We start from the raw sequence: 17675 nt of genomic DNA on the forward strand, positions 1-17675 counted from the left end.
GAAAATGATGTGCTAACTAGCATTATTCAAAACTTGGAATTTATGGCAGATCGTTCCATGAAAGTATCAGTTCCACACATGAAGCAGAATAACAGTTAAAAGCAGAATAAAATAATTAAGAAGACAGAATGGAACAGAAAACATGACTATATAATCATAAGGTAACTCAGGTCAAAAGAGAATGATGGAAGCCTCTTGTCAAGCCTCCTGCCTGACCTCACAGGAGGTCACCTGGGAGATCAGACCAGGCTACTCAGGGCTTTTTTTCAGGCATCTTAAAGCCTTCAAGGTTTGACAGACCCTGCAACAGCCTCTCTAGGCAACCACCACTGCCTGTCAGTCCTCATGGAAAAACATGCCTTATATCCAGGTTGAATCTTTCTTATCTCAGTCACTTGTGTTCCCTCTCATCCACACAATATGCACTGCTGTAAAAAGCCTGGCTCCAGTTAATCAGAAACCTCTTTGATTCTCCATGACCTCTCAAACATGAGAGAGAGAGTTGCTCTCCTAAGACTTTTCCCCACTTTCTCTCAGCACCATTGGATGTAGCTCAGTGGGTCCTGGACTTATTACGGGTGAAGTTTCCTCAAGTAATCTCGGACTCAAATCCTTAACCCTTGATCAGAGTTCTCCCAACTACGCACAATGGTCTTGGAGACTTCACTGGTGAAGACTAAGGCCAAGTCAGGCACTGAGTACCTCACCTGCTCTATTCAGCAGCAGAACCACGTTCTCCTTGCTTGGCTTTCTATGATCAGCATACCATCAAGAACCTTTTCTTGTTACCCTAGACATCCTCTGAGGCATCAACTCTAAGATAACTTCCACTTTCCTAACACCAATCCCTGCATGCCTGGACAGCATTTCCAATCTCCTCCTCAGTAGCCCATTTCTGCTTCCAGATCCAGCACACAGCCTGCTTGCACTGGGGCTTGGCCATGAGCTCCCTGAGAGCAGAATGGACCCTTCTGGCAATCAGGGGATGCTCTCAGCCTTCCTGAGCAAATCTGCCCTTCTGAGGTGCCTGCTATGGAATCCCAGATACTAACTTCCTGAAGAAGACAAAGTCTGCTCTCCTGAAATCCAGGGTCTGCTACTCCTTCCTTGCTCCCATCAGGATCTTGAACTCTACTATTTCATGGTCATTGCAGTCAAGAGTATCCACATTACTACATCTCCACTTTTCCCACAGCAGATTCAGCTGTGCATCACCCCTAGTTAGCCCAACGGTGCTCATGTCAAGAAGTTGGCCCTGATACTCTCCAGAAATCTGGTTTAATTGTGTGCTGTTATGGTGGACCCAGCAAGACTCAGGATGCTTATTAAAGCTTCCCAGGGGAACTACAATAATCCAGACTTCTTTGCCTCTAAAGAAGGCTTTGTCCACATCCTCATCCTGAGGAGGGTAGTCTGTAATAGACTAATCAAGGTGGCACCTTTACCAGCCCCTCCTCTGAACCTGATCCACAAACTCTTATATTAAACTGTCATCTTTGTCCCACACAAGTATCACACACATTTGAGCTACTCCTTCACGAGGAAAGAAACACTTTTCCTTGTTGTCCCTACTTGTCTTTCCTGAAGAGCCTTTATCTGTCCATCATACCACCTCAAATTCATAGTCCACTCACACCTTAAGAACTTTCCTGGTTCCCCAGCTAAAATGCTACTAGAACAGGAAAGATCCAGAGAACAGCAACAAACTGGATGAGAGGTTAGAACAGATTCTCTACAGGCTGCAATTCAGCAGCCAGCCTGGAAATAAAGGTGTTAAAAGAGAGCAGGACAGCAGCCCACAGAACTGTAACAGCAATCAACTTCTAAACTCTCCACTAGGAGACATGGAGGCCACCAGACAAAGTTAGTGGGAACCAGGTTCAAAAAACAAACAAAACCATGGCAGTTCTTCATACAATAAGGAGCACAACTATGGAAATCCTACTCAAAGGACCCTGTGGGTGCAAGAAGTTGGCAAGGTTCAAGGAAAACAAGTACATACAAGAGAGGCCCACTGGGATTTTACTAAACAAATTGCAAAGGGTTAAGAAACTCCTCCAAGGTGAAATTAGATGGAGGCTCAGGAGTGTTTTACCAGAGCAGTATCATGCAAACTGTGCTCCTCTGTACATATCCATTTGTGGAAATTGCTAAGCAGAACATTGATCTAAATGGACTCAGCCTGAAGTACAACAGCCATCAGTATGAAAGTAACAGCATTAGTTTATCTAAAAGTGCATCAGCCTGACAGTAATTTGTTAAAAATGGGTATTAAATATTTTATTTGCTTCCTCTCAAAATGTCAGACTACGAAAAGTTACAATATGCCAAACTCACTTCTTGTACACTAAAAATAAATTTCCCCCTATTGTATTCATATACAGTTTTCTGTGCATTGGAGTACTTTTCAGTAGATCTACAGATTATTTACAAAAACATATATAGATTTAGCAATCACTTCTAAAAGAAAATCTCCTAAAAGATAGATTCATAAAGTTTACGTACATGAACTATTGATATAAGAACATTAGCTTTCACTAGACAAGTTGCAGTATCTGTACTTATTTCCCTATTTACCCTATCTTAAAAAACAAAAAAGCTAGCTTTCAATTAAGCTACATATACACAAAAACAGACACACACATTGGTTGTATTAGGTAAAACAACCCAAACCAGACAACTGCAGCTGTACCAGACCTTCTCTTCCCTCTTTTTCAGGTTTCCTTCTTTATCAGTTGTTCCTTCTTTTACCCTACCCAGCTATCCATCCCCTTGCAGCCATTCTAGTAAGCACTCCATGATTGAGGGTGTCTCATTTCCTCCACCTACCTCCATTGTCAGCCACCCCCTTTCAGACATTTGCATGCGCTCCTTTTAATATAAAAAGTCGGATCCTCATCTGTAATCCAATTTTCACATGTTTTTAGGCATCCACAATTGTCACTGATGTCAGTATGAGCTGCAGACGCCCAGGATCTTCAGAGACTCAACTCCTTGTCTTCCACAACTTCTTAATGAGAAACATTTTGAAGCTTCACTTAGTTATGCTACCAGTACTTTCTACACTTCAATCAGACTTATGGATGAACACGTTAAGAGATGCAATAAATAAGTAATGCTCAAAAACATCTCATGCAGTGGCCTAAACTTCCCAGGAAAAACAGATATTTTAAGTTATTCACATAAAATAAGCTAACTCACCTCACAACAGATACAATGAAGGGTACACACAGCTAATTGAGGGGGGTGCTTACCTGAATGACAGCACTAAACCAGCACGTGTTGCCAACATTCTTTAATCCTACTGGACAGTTGTCTTGCCGCTTCCGATCATAAGGGTTTGGAGAGTCACTCCATACCTCTGGATGCGTCCTCTTTAAACTTGCTTTATTTTCTGCAATACTGGCTTCTAGAACTCTTTGGGAACAGAAGGGAGGGAAAAATGTGAGAAAAAAGTAAAAACCAGCACAAACCCCAAAAAACCTACCATGTACTAAAATACCTTCAACTACTAACACAGACATGTTAATAACATCATTCACTTATTGTTGCTGAGCCTGGTTTTAAACTTATATACAATAATATGTCTTTAAAAGTAAGATGCTATTTTACTTTTATCTATGTTACAGTAATTCCATTACCTTTTGCAAAATGGTATCGGTGAGTGCATGAATCTCCTGTGAGAGCTCAAGATACAAGTGCCATGTCTGCAAGTCATCAATTATTTAAGAACCAGATTCCAACAGGATGGACAAATTTTAGGCAGCACTAATAGTGTAGTGCTTTCATCTACAAACGCTTTTATCACTATGCAAAGCACAAAGTCACCAATCTTTCTTTTACTGACAGGAAGCCAAAGCTGGCTAGGCAACTTTCAAAAATGAAAGCAGTTTCTTAGTTTCCATTTTTGCAACTTATGCAACTGTGTTAATCACTTTACATAGCAAGCAATTACTTTATGAGCCATGGAAAGACATCTCCCCCCCATTTTTCAAAATGCCACCCAACAAGTTAACTGTATGCTTCAATGACCACACTCTTTGCAGGAAACTGTTCCTAAGTGATTTATGCTGAATATCCATATTTCACATGGCAGTAAGATCTGATGGGTGTGAAGCTCTTAAGCTTCACTCAACACAATATTTCTGGATCAGCACATATGCTTAGCGTGGTGACAAAGCACACCTTAAGGGTAATTTGTGGTAGGCATATTCTAAATAGAAAGATGGACATGGATATATTCAGGTCATGTAACAGTGGCTCTAACTCATAAGTAGAGCTGCCTGGCATGTGCACTACTGACACAGTGGTCACTGTCCCCAGCCATCCAGTCCAACTGTCATAAAAAAGGCTGAGCTGCTCTCCAGCTGCTGCATTTGCCAGGCACAGAATTCCAGGAGCTGCATGACAAGCATCTAAGCAGTCTGAGCAGTGTGAAGGATTGCACCCCTTCAGTTCTAGACTCAGTAAACACCAAAGAAAAGCAGGTTTAGTCTGCTTTGTAAATGGAGTTCCTTAAGGACAATATTTGAACAGTGTAGGGGAAAAAAAAAAAGAAACAGGGACACACACACAGTGTAATCTCTCAGTTTCCTATCTACATTTCTGTTTCAAGCTACGTTCCTGTCAAAGAAAGAAAAGGTATGTTAGCAAGAACTACAAAGCACCATACAAATTTACTGCAGGTAACTGCTCTGGGGGACATACTAATTCTTATTGCTACTTATTTTGAAATAAAATAGAATAAAAGAAGTATTCTGAATTTGAGAGACTGTTTAGTGCAAATACCACTTTTGTACTAATGTATCTCAGGAAAAACCTAAAACTGGTAATTTCCTAAGGATTAATCAATTTCTAACATTTATTTTTTGACACATAACTTTGTTAACAGCACTGAAAGGACAGGCTTATAATCCTCTAAGACCTTCTGCTCTGACACCTCTTCAAACAATGCACAGGGATGGAACTCTTCAATAGTTGATGATTCTCAAAGTCATTTACAATAATGTTATCTCACAAGCAAACCTCAAAATGTAAAAAAAAACCAGTCAAATTTATATCTCTTCTCACCAATACAATTCTTTAAAAGTTTTAGATGACCAGTGTATATCTGCTTTGAGAGTAAAAGTTACTCAATGGGGACATCAAAGTAATCAATCAAAAAAAAGTCATACATAGTTAAAATAATTTCCCATGCAGGTAGAACTACTAAAAATCTTATTTAAAATAAATTGAAGGGAACTTTAAAACTGACAGGAAGATTGACAGACTGGAATAAATTTAGAATGATGTAACAGGACTACCATACCTACTCCACACTACTTGTGTTTCAGGGAAACAAACTTTATTCCCCCCATCCCCAACCTCAAGAGTATTTCAAGATATTTCAAGATTGTCAGAAAAATAAGTATTCTAAAACTGAAACAGTTCACTGATCCCAAGAGTATTACCATTCATCAGCTTAATTACCTACTAAAATTTCTTCCTTGATTTTGTGGTTCTTTAGCAGGTAAGGGATTTCCTCATCTCTAGCTCCACCTCAAATCTGTTTCCATGTATCAAATAAAGCATTTGATTCTCAAAGCTTCCTGATATTTTTTCCTTAATTTTACTTTTAAGATTATCTATCCTCAGAGAGTACATGGAATAGCTGCACATTCTACGTGTCAAATTCATTTTCATTAAAGCTGTGATGCAATGAAATAAAAAGTAAAAAGTGAAATAAAAGTGTAGCATGCATAGTAAATAGGAACCTAATGATCAGCTCAGAAGTTACATAAATCAATGTATTTACCATAGTGAGTATCTCTTATACTATAATGTTCACTGTATTACATTCAAACAGGGAGGCTACCTGGATAAGGAATCTTAATCACACACAGCTCTGAACAAAATGAGCATCCTTCTGGAGCGTTAGCACAAGGATTTAGCAATTCTGATGACAGAGCTGAACCCCGACTTTGGGACCCTTGGGGACGACAGCAGCAGCTGCCAGCCCGCAGCCATAAGCGACGTGCCGGGTTTGGCATCTCTCCGGCCTCACGGGACCCAGGGCTCCCCAACCTCCCAGCGCTGGAATCGTGTTTGGAGGGAAATGCTGTAGCGAGGGCTTAGTTAATGCCAGGCTTGGCATTCGACTCGAAAGCAGTGTTTTATTTCTCTCTGTAACAAGCTGGGCACAGCCAAGCAGCTTTGGAGAGCTGCACGGGGCTCACCAGACAAAGCAACAACCCTCGGGCAAAGCGAGTCCACGGCACAACGGTTCAGTCAGACCACTCTGAGGAATCCCACTCAACATGCTGCAGGAAACCCCACTCTGTTGGGTTACTCAGCTAAAAGAACAAGGAAAGGTCTTTGTACTGTGACTGTCCTACAGCTGGACATGCAGGAATACCCCTGACTCTACAACCCTCCTAGGCTCACCTTGGATCTACACACAAAAACCACAGTGCAGAGTCCTCAGCAGTTTCAGTGACCATGATTAAAAATAAAAAAAAAAAAAAAAGCCTACAGGCTGTGCACATTCCATCCTTGTGCACTGACAGCATGGGCTCTCACTTTTATGTGGATACTACCCCAGGCTCAACACAGGCCAGCTAATTCCTCCTTTCAGCCGTATCTCCCTGGCTTCCCCAGTGAAGCCCTATCTGGCTGGCCTCAGACTCCTTCAAGCCACAAAAAGTACTATAAACAGGAGAAACTTTTTCATATTAGGAAATACACTGATCATGCTCATTTCCATGGGAGATTTAAAGAGGGAAGAGTAAAAGACTTTAAAAGTGCCATGTACAAAATGTTCAGCTTGGACACTTGGACATTTCAGCTGCACTCCTCTCCTACCTACATAGTAATCAAATCTGTCCTCATTAAGTAGCACAAAGCAATTACATTCAGGAACCCAAATTCTACGTGCATTACAACATTAATTACACAAGTCAAGAAATTCCATTAATTCTCCCTTGGAAACCCTAACAAAATCTGTGCAAGTTAGGTTCCAAACCACTATGAATACCTTTGGAAAAACAAAATATCCTCCACACCAAAGGCTATTTAATTTTGCACATGACCTACATTTTTAAAAATGAAAGAATTCCATAGTTTAATTTGCTTATTATTGACTTCCTATTTGACTTCTGCTTCTTTTTTAATCTAGAAAATCAAAAGTAAATGGCTGCAGCTTGACTTGTTTACAACCACAGTGTTCTACTTTTTGTTTTGAGAAGTCCTGCGAAGATATTGTGCTTTCTATTGGAATGCCAACATTCTTCTGTAGGGTGTTAACTACAAAGTAATTTTTTTAAATTTTATTTATGAAAACAGACTGAAGTTCTGTCCTTAAGGAAACTGATTGAACAGTTCAGATCAAGAATTCAAGAATTCTGAACTTCCTGTATTTGTTCAACACTGACATAATTTGCCATCAAGTCAGGGTGCTTCTTGCCATATTACTGAGTTGATCTCAAGGCTGCCAAAACCTCCAAGATTCTCACTCTTCTCTGCCTCCATTCACAAGAAAAGTCCCAATCCCTTTCTTATGTCATGATATACTCTGGGTCTCTGAGTGATTATTCTTGTATGGTTTTGGGAAATGAATTTGTGCAACAGGTCCAAAGAATACTACAGCAAGCATAGAAAATGTGGTATGGGGTACCAAGGGGGGGATATGGCCTGCAACAAGCTCTTGATTTGGCAAATGTTATTGTGTGCAATTTTGCCCTTAAATACACAACTCTATTTCATCAAAAGACCAACATTTTCTCTGCATATAGCTGAACAGATTGCCTACATGCCTTTTTACATACAGAAAAAATGGCATACTTTGTTATTTTCTGCAGTCAGAAAAACATACACTGTAATTTAAGTGGAAAGTATTCATAATACTAAGTTATGGCCTAAGCAGATAGGACCAAAAACCACAAAAGACACTTTCAGTTTGAGAAGTGAAAATCAAATTCTTCAGGGGAAAAAAACCTAAATCTTCAAGGCTCCCAAGAAGTGAGCACAGCAGAAGCAGTCAAAGCTTGGGGAAAGAAAAAAGGGAGAAAACTGTCCAGATACAGAAATAGGTCCATCTTTCTGAGTGTCTGCCTAAATCATAACTCTGTAATTATGACAATTCTGTCCTTCAAAAAGGAAATGGCACAAGCTGAACTCTGAAACAGAGCTGGACAGAACTTCCACAGCACTCATATATACAAAAATATTGAGGTCTTAGAAAAAAAACACCCATCCTTAGAAGCTTCTCCCAATTATTAATGAGAATATAAATCCCTCTCACCCTACCTTTCCCTGCTAAAATATGTTATCTTAAATTTATATAACAAGATGGCTTTTATCACAGAGGTGGGGAGGAAGGATATGTTTACTCTCACAATTAGTATATTTTTCAAATGGAAAAAGAAAATTACTATGGGTAAAGTAATGTAAATAAAGTAATGAAATATCCATATTCTCAGAGTTGGAATTTTCAGATAGAGTGAACTGAGAAAAAGAATTATTGTGGTTAATCGCCCCATCTAAATTATTTTTTTATTAAACTGGCCTTTTACAAGGAGACAGTTCTTTACCTCCTAACAAGGGTCAAATCATTGCCTGCTTCCCCTACAACAAGTCTAGCCACAAATGAAAAACTCAACATCCCTCCCAAAGCCAATCACAGATGGAAAAAAGACAAAAAACCAACATCCCTCCCACATAACCCTACACCCAGGCTTAGTTCAAGTCCCAAATATTTCATAATTATATAAAAATTACCAAAAATATACACTGTACAAAACGTTATAAAATCTGATCCAACGTTCACTTATCACACCCAAATTGAGAAAGTTTATAAAACTTTAAATCAAGAAGTTAACTTCACTCAAAACTTATAAATCTTATTTGTTAAATAGGTTAATAACATACTTAATCAACTAAAATAGAGCAGCTGCTCTTAGTATACTCAAGTCATAGTATTAACACCCCCTCCCTCAACCTCAGCCTTAGCACAGAGGTAAGTAAATGTTATTGTAAAATAAACACTGCAAAAAAACAGGACAAAGTATTTATTAGCTTCTTAATTAAATCTTGTTTTCATTGCTTTTTATCTGATACACAAGAGAAACTTCTGGGTTTAGGTCCTATTTAAATATGACCATATATTCTCTATCTCCATCCACTTCCTCAATATTTAAAAATATACATTCATATGAAACATACTATTAAATTCTAGTCCACACATAATAGACTATTTTCAAGTGTAGAACATACAATACATTAAAGCAACATCCTGAAGCCAGGCATATCAGTAGCACAAGTGAAAGTAAACAAGTTATTCTTTGTTAAATTAAAAGTTAAAAAAAAGCAATACAGGCCAATCTCCAACTCTTTAATTTAATTTCTGCTTTATATAAGTTGGTTGTTTACCTGCTAATGGCTTGTTCCTCATCTGTTATTCCAGTCTCCCTGAATGCCCTGTTTGATTCCTCCAAACTCAAGGCAATTGCCCTCTGAAGATCATCTTTATCATCTCCAGTGAGATCAATCACATCTGAAAAGCAAAACTATCTTTCTCAAAATTAAAAGTGAAACAGAATGAAAGGTAAGTCTTACTGTAGAGGAGAGAGAGCCCACATGGATTGTTGAGCACCATTCCAGTCCATCCCTCCTGGCCCTACACTCTTCCAACCACTAACCCTGCTAACAGCTCCCTTCTGCCTTCAAGCCAGATAAAAGCCTCACCAGCCTGCTCTTGCTAAGATATGAAGTCTCCCTTTCTCCTAACACTCTTAAGTTTCACAAAGCTCTGGGACAAATTTAGGAATCCATGGTTTGTGAAAGACCTCTTGCAGCAATACACTTAAATGCATTACTTCAGCCACTGTAATCAGTTGTTTCAGGGAACACATGAAGAAGAGAACCTTCCTTAAAAAGAATACTGTAACTGGGCATAGTTGTTTTTCCCTCCTCATGAAGGAACACATATAAAGTTTTCCCAACACAGCCCCAAATTCTACAAGTATTTCTGTGCCCTGGTGAGCCAAATACTTTCACATGGTTTCATAACATGTGGGAGAGTGCATTATTCAACCTAATTATTTTCTATCCTGTCTGTGCATTCCTTTTCTGAACATATTTAAATCCAATTCCTGTCTCCTGGAATTCTCCCATCTCAACACGAGAACTAAGAAAACAAATACTGAAGACAAAATGAGGATCCAAACTTGGATACCTGCAGAATGCTGGATGGGCTACTGACTGGGTAATGAAGATGAAAACCACCTTATTTCTGCCTTCTTCTCCGGTTCCTATTATCTAAGGAATTAAATACTAATGTCCTGCATAAATCTCCTTGTTTCCTGAGGGCAACCACAGCACCCCCACTCCCAAGTAAGGTGGGATTCCACGACACACAACAGCATAAGTCATCCCCCCATCAGGCACAGCCAACAGCGATGTCCATCAACTGCACAAGACCTTCAGGAAAGCCAAGGTCATTGGTTATCATGATTTCAAGGGGCAAAAGTCTCATTTTGCAAGTCAGCCAAACAGAAAGAGAGGGGAAGTGCAAAAGAGACTTTTAAGTGCAATATTAGACAGGCACACAAACAGAGCATTGGCTGATTTCAGTCTCCCTCCTCCAAGGCCAAAGTTTACCCAAAGAGTTATGAAAGGGACTTGCCTCCAGCTTGAGGTTTGGCCTTTAGAAGCTGAAAGACTCTGGGAGAAAGAGATACAGCTTCAAAACTACCAGTTGTTCACGAAGAGGGATGAGAGGCTTGTCTGCATTTCTCTTTCCACAGGCCAACTCAATCGAACTCTAAGATGTTCTCAGCCTAGCTTCTGACTTTCCTCCTGGATGGGCTGACTTGCTGTAGAGACTGCAGCTTCCCCTATTTCCCTGGGATTTCTTTTTTTGTGACCAGTGGATCAAAACAAAACACTGAACTTCATATACAAAAATCATTGCCACCGTTGTTTATGAACTCAAAATGGGATGACCTGTCCTTGCAGGAAGCTGAAACCAAAAAGAAGTTGTAAAAGAAGCTTCTCTGTTAACACCAGCATCTTCAAAACCTAGCATGGAAAAACACTATGATCATAAAAGCAGCACTTCCTAATTTTATTCTTATGTCTTCTACAGTCAGCTCAGATCTTCCAGCATAACAAAAGGACACTTAACTGAGATGCCCGAAATTCTCCTTCAGAAGTACTAAAGCAGTTAGAACCACCACCAGAAATCTCACCCAGAGAGGTTTTAATATATGAGCTGCCATGTTGAGAACAATGTAATTTGGGCTAAAATAACAGCTCAACCTGGGTAACATACAAGCATGGCTCTGTTCCACAGCCGAGAGCAGGAGAAAGGCTAGAAAGGTTGACAGAATGAGAGGATCCCCTCACCACGTACACTACCTATTATGCTCTGAAATGTGGTGTTTGCGTTGTGTTTTCTACACATTTGCAAGGAGCCACACACAGCACCTCATGTCCCTTGAAGACATCTGTTTTTCTGAAAGTAGTAATAGTAGGCACAACTGAAGATGGAGTAAAGTCTCAACCCAGCAGCCACGCGTGCTGATGGAGAAGTATGGATTACTCCCATTACTTCCTTACAGAGAAATATTACTTTAGCTAGTCTCTATTCAGGTGAGAGTGATGAAATTTTTATACAACAATAAAAGACAGATTAAGAAGTAAGATCTTTTATATGGGGAGTATTTTCTAGAAAAGAACTCGTAACTTAGCTGAAACTTATGTGTTTAACAAAACCTCCCACTTTTATACAAAAATCTATCCAGATCAACTCCAACTCAGACTTCCATTGAAATATTCAACTTCTTTGCACCTCCTTAGCTCCTAATCTTTATTAATCTATGCCACCACTCTATGTGCTCAGAAGTTTATTGCCATTCACATTACCAGTGATTATATCATTTTAATATTAAAACCTCAAATTCTTGACTTCCGCTTGCTTTCAGAAAGCAGATGAACACAATGGTTTGTTTTGGCATGCAAGGGTTTTGGAGCAGGCAATACAGGATTCTCCTTAGAAATGTTCTTTTCACATATACATTGCCTGTGATTTGGATGAAAAAAAGACAATACAGTGAAGACCTGCTGCCAGATATTACCACCACATGCAAGTGGTGCAATCGATTTATGCCACGGAAAGTTTATCCAGCATAATTTATGTTGGAAAAATATATTTCTAATATCAGCTAATCCATAGTAACCTACTCCATGCAAGCTTTTAGTTCATAGCACGTGTAAAATCAAAATGTTTGGGAGATTTAAGCTAATGTATTTTAGCTCATGTTTGCTGTAGTTGGAGTAGGTTCAAGGTCTTTTTCAGCATCTCAGCTGACACAGTAACTCATTAAGCTGAAACAGCTCATGTATGACTTGAATCCCAAATCATAGATTATAAAGAAGAGATCTCAATAGAAGTCATCACAGAAGGGCACCAGTCTGACACTAAACTCCTCTTTCTAAAAAACCAAAAATAAATATATATATTACCTTGTCTGAATAGTTTCCATTCCTGTCAGATGGTTATGGATTATACAAGTGTACATATACTGCATGAAATTCATGCAGGGGTTTTTTTCTTGCTTTTGTTTTAAAATACCTTCACATTTTGTAAATTCTTACACTGGAATGTTTATTTTACAGCAATTAGTAGTAGAATTCATTCATGAAACTGAGCTACTGGAGTTTCCTATCTGACCTACAGATTTCTGTGTTCCAGGTATGAGTTTGAAGAAAAAAAGATGACTTTTACCCAAAGTATTTATCAGACACACGAGTCTTCTGTGATAGGCTGAAGGATGCATTTCATAAAGATATAAGAATAATGCCACTTGTCCAAATGTATAGTTACCTGGCTTTAGTTTACACATGCTGATTTTGTAATACTCCTCTCATTTAGGCCACAGAACACTTTAATTCTCCCTGTCTCATCCTCATAAAGGTACTTCTCACCATATGTCACATAGCCTTAGAAAATGCAAACCTTCTCAACCAGGCCATGACTATTAAATAAACAAAAAAGTTTGCTTATGAAGAAATTCTCTATGAACGAAGAAACTGCTCATCAAAACAGTCTGGCTTAGTGCATTCATGTTTATTCAACTACAATTAACATGCATAATTAATCATCTGTTTTACTAAGAAATGTATTCTTGGTTTACAGCATTATTATATAACAATGTGTGCTTCTGGTGCGTAAGATTCAGAGAGTTTGACATTGTTTGTAATTCTACAAAGCAATTTAAGTTGTATATTGAAATTTGTGACAAATATACAAATGTATATATAATAAATGCACTCACTATATAATATTTCTTCCTTCTTCTCTAAAATAACTTCTTATTAATCTGTTTACTTAGGAAGTTTCTATCATCATTTAAATAAATGGTTCTTATTTGGTTATTGCCTAGGTTATTAAAATAATTACTGTGTTATTGACTTGTTATTTATATAAGGAAGAGGCAGAGAGTAGGAGCTTCAGACTCCTTTTAAGGAGTCTGGGAAACTCAGCATGAGGGACAGATCTGAAGTAGCAACTGGACCCAGGGACAGGCAATAAACATCCACAGTGATGCAACAATTGGAACAGGGAGAGAAAAATGAAGGGGCAGCCCAATGGATAGGTGTCAAGTATGAAAACCAAGCAAGATTCCAATTTCAACACATCAACAAGATAAAAAGAATTAAAAGGAAGTTAAGACTACACCCATTTTATTTATTAGGAGCAAAGTTAAGCAGAGTTAAGTTCTACTATCCATTCTGAGATGTTAAACTCAAGATGGTCTTGGGCTTCTACGTGAAGATTTAAAGGAATTTAGGTGGCTGTATATGCCCATTTTGGTTAAAACTGGATGAGGAGAGAATACACAGCATTGCAGCACCTACTCAGTCAAGTCAAACAGCTTTACTAATGCAGTAATGTTTGCCACCACTGTCTTAGACTTTCCTCTGCTCAGCTGCATTTACAATGTCCTACAATGATAACACCTTAAACTGATGACTCTCACATGGACAGGGATGGGAAAGAGATAAGTAATCATTGCACAAGGGAACGAGTGATTCTGTAAGATTAAAGGAGGACCTCAAGGTACAAGACTCCTGACGTTTCGAAGCAGGGACCCTGCCATACCAAGCTAGAAACACTCCCAGGAACCTGGATGGAGATGACAAAAATAATCCCTGAAATAGAAGGAAATGTCATGAAGACACAGAGCAATGGCTGAGTTAGGTAAGGTGACAGAAGAAGGCAGTGTCAAATTCTAATCACAGAAAAAATGAACGTACAGCTGTAGAATGAGGACTGACTGGGACTTGTGCCAAGAAGGACCTAGGACCTAGAGCCAATTCGTGTTCAATCTGCAATTCACATCACAGCACAGAAGAAAATATGATGTGTTTCACTTTTGTCAGAGTACTACATGGATATTTAGAGATTCACCCATTTTTCTTAAAAACCAAGCTGAGTGTTTTCAGAGCCATAGTTCAGAAAAAAGGCAGAACTATCAAAGAAGGTCTAGAAGAGAAGGAAAAAAAATGACAATAGAGATAGGAAATGCATCCAAATACTCAGAAAGAATTTGTTTAGTTTAGGTCTGAGAAAAACACTATCTTCAAGCATGCAACACTTCATCTGAGATAAAAGGAATGAAGTGTACTGTAATTTCCACCAGGGACAGCACAAGGAGTAAAGGACCTAACCTGAAGCAAGAAGGATTTAGGAAAGACATTAGGAGTCTAAAAGTAAGGAAGTAAGCACCAAAACAAACTACTCCATAAACTTTTCAAAGTCTCTAGAATGGAATGGCTTGTAAGAAATGTAATATAAACATCACTTTGGGAGATTTTAGGTGCAGTTAGGTCAAAAGTCTACCTCATTGCGAAGGGCTGACAGAATGACTTTTGAAATCCATGCAAAGGCTTAAACTCCAAGAACAGGAAGATACAAAAAGCCAGAGGCAATGAAGTCTACGATCCTCAAAATTGCTGTATGTGGCATTTAATAGTTATATTGGACTATGACCTTATAAAAGGGCTTGAAATCTTTTGTTTTGGCTATGGAATGTGCAATTACAAAGACTAATAATTCAGTTTTAGTGAAAAATAACTGGGAGTTTTCAAAACAAGAGAAGAAGAGAATTTGTCTTGACAGCTGTTTCATTTGAAGACAATACAACTTCTAAAATACATGTCTTCTCTTCGTTCTGCTGCTTCCTTTAACCCTGAGTTCTCTAAGTTCCTCCAACAGGAAGAAAACAGACACATGCTTAGCAATGCAACAGTTCTGTTGTGCAGCCATAGATGAAATACACCAAAAAAAAAAGTTCCTAGAGAAATCAATACAGTAAAAATATTGGAAAGTACTACTAAACTTCTGCTGATTTGCTTTAACTGCAATGCCTAGGATTTACTCTACTAAATGGAACCTTCAAATGATCTTAGATTAAAAGGAATGCATCTCTACATTGCGAGACTAATGCTTAAGCACCTTCTGCTCACTAACAGATTGCAGGAAGGGAAAAAAAATCCAAAATATTGAAACCACTTTTGCAAAGGATCAGATAAAGTATGCATCACTCTTGATGTGAAATAATGGCACTTGCAGGCGCTTGCACATGCCATTTTGAAAGGCAAGCACCATGAGCCACATTGATTGTGCAAGTCAGTCTTTGCTTTAAAGGCAGAGTAGATTTTATTCAAACTCATTAATATTTTTACAGCTGTTGAAATGTTGCATTTGCTAATAAGAGAAATCAGATTTTCTTATATTTCCTACCATACAAGATGGAATTCTCAAACAGTTTATGACCACTGTCACTTTTGTAAGAGCCAGCACGCAATCCAGGCTAATTGCTGGCTGCTAAGCTATACGTAAGCATTTTTATTTTACCCCTTAACTAAGAAACCATTTCAAAGAAATGCAGTCAGTCAAGCTTGCAGAACACATCTGATATACCTTTATGTGAGGAATACATTCAACAGGCTTTGTAAGTGATTGGCATAAAAGACAGCTCTGATATTTATCTGTGACTCATTCCCAGTTTGGATGCTTTACCTTGGCCGGACAGCAAAGCTCAGTGACTCATGGCATTGTAAGTTCCAAAAGCACAGAGGTATTTAAGCAGTAAGGAACAGTAAGGGTTGAGTTATAATTAATTCATGTAATTATACCTATGTGGGATAATAAAGGGAGTCAAATTTGAAAGACAAGATACTGTCAGCAACTCAGCACAGTCACTGAGAACTGCTAATAAGTGTTCTTTGCAGAAGTGAGTGTTGATGGTTGATGTGTTTTCCATCCATGCCCACCCTTCCATTCTCTTCTCACAAGTCATCTGCTCTCTTTCAAGATACTCCCTTACATGACAGTACTGTCTAACACGGCCCTGAAACTGGTTCATTTTAAGTGTATGCATTTTTTAAATCCATAATCCAAATAATTACAGGCTAAGAGACTACAATAAAAGAACTGTAAGCTTCCTCCAGAAGCTTTCATCAGCTCTCTACAGGGGCCTGGGGGAGCTCTATGATCACACTGGTTAAGGCTTTTGTTCTGCTGTAAGTGTTTACTTCTTGCTCTGTAAGTTCTCCAACATGAAGAAAAGTTATCTAAGGTGCCTTTATCTCATAATATGTTTTCACTCTAAAATGGCAAAGGCTGGCAAAGGGTTCTCATCTGTGTTGTCAGTGAGGACCTGACCAGACATTAAAGATGTTTAAAAAAAAAGAAAAAAAAAAATCTACTTTCCTACAACAGTTACAGCTTCTTGACTACTGACTTGTAGTGGTGTGTAACTGTAAGGAATCTGGGTCTGCCTTCAGCCCTCTAGAAAAGAGAGAATCCTGAAATGCATTTTGCAATATACAGCTCAAGACCTACTCTTCCCAGTTTGACCATCAGTCATGGGTATTGTAGACTCTGCAGGCTTGATTCATATCCCTTGTCACCTCATATCTTCAGTAAGGTTGCTCAGCACAGTAAGTGACAGCAAAACTAAACAATTCTATTAATGGGATTGCTATTAAATCTAATTAAACACAGACTCCAAGAGAATCCAGCTTACTGTCCCACTGCCACAGTAGGTCTTGAGTACTACAGACTATGAAGCAGTGGTAAGTTTGTAGAAAATAGTCTCCATTTCCTCAATGGCAATTTTCTGATATTGAAAATTAAATATATGGCACAGGGCTTGTGTGGGTTTTCTTTCCAAAGAAATGAAAAGAAAAAGAAAAATCATATAAAAAACGCCAAACTGCCCCCCACAACTTAGTGCAGGGATAATACAACTACCTATAACATACTCAGGGGTTGCTAGTAATACCAAGGATTACAATGCAGTTTTCAGATCTGAGATGCTGAGAATAAACTCATCTCTAATTTAAAAAAAAAAAAAAAAAGTTAAAAAACTGTTAATGTCAAGGTTCTAGAGACAGAAAGACAATTGTAAAATTGATAAGGAGATCTCACTAAACTTCTTTATGATGGTGCTACCATAGCCAGACCAATATTAGGGAAACAAAGATGTAAAAAAATCGTACTGTTCTAAATAATTGTACTTAATAAAATCTACATAGATGTACTAAATACATGGTCAAAGGATCAGTACAGAATTAAAATATTCTACATCCACATTTAGAATTGTGAAATGTAACTATAGTATTAGGAA

At 38.5% G+C, this 17675-nt stretch overlaps 1 protein-coding gene across 4 annotated transcripts in view; it reads right to left on the reverse strand.

Moving 5' to 3' along the window:
- Positions 1-17675, reverse strand: part of USP25 (ubiquitin specific peptidase 25) — an 88966-nt gene that overhangs the window by 48721 nt on the left and 22570 nt on the right. For 2 of the 4 annotated variants that reach the window (XM_051779590.1, XM_051779591.1), the window contains 2 exons: positions 9406-9529; positions 3255-3417 (listed from right to left, as the gene is read on the reverse strand). In XM_051779590.1, coding sequence (XP_051635550.1) covers positions 3255-3417; positions 9406-9529 — 287 coding nt within the window. Of the gene's footprint in view, positions 1-2829; positions 2935-3254; positions 3418-9405; positions 9530-17675 lie in introns of those variants that run through there. The other 2 variants (XM_051779593.1, XM_051779592.1) reach the window with 2 other exon arrangements.

This window comes from Manacus candei, unplaced genomic scaffold (genome assembly GCF_025592945.1).
Source record: "Manacus candei isolate 608988 ecotype Guabito, Panama unplaced genomic scaffold, ASM2559294v1 h1tg000014l, whole genome shotgun sequence".
Taxonomy (NCBI): domain Eukaryota; kingdom Metazoa; phylum Chordata; class Aves; order Passeriformes; family Pipridae; genus Manacus; species Manacus candei.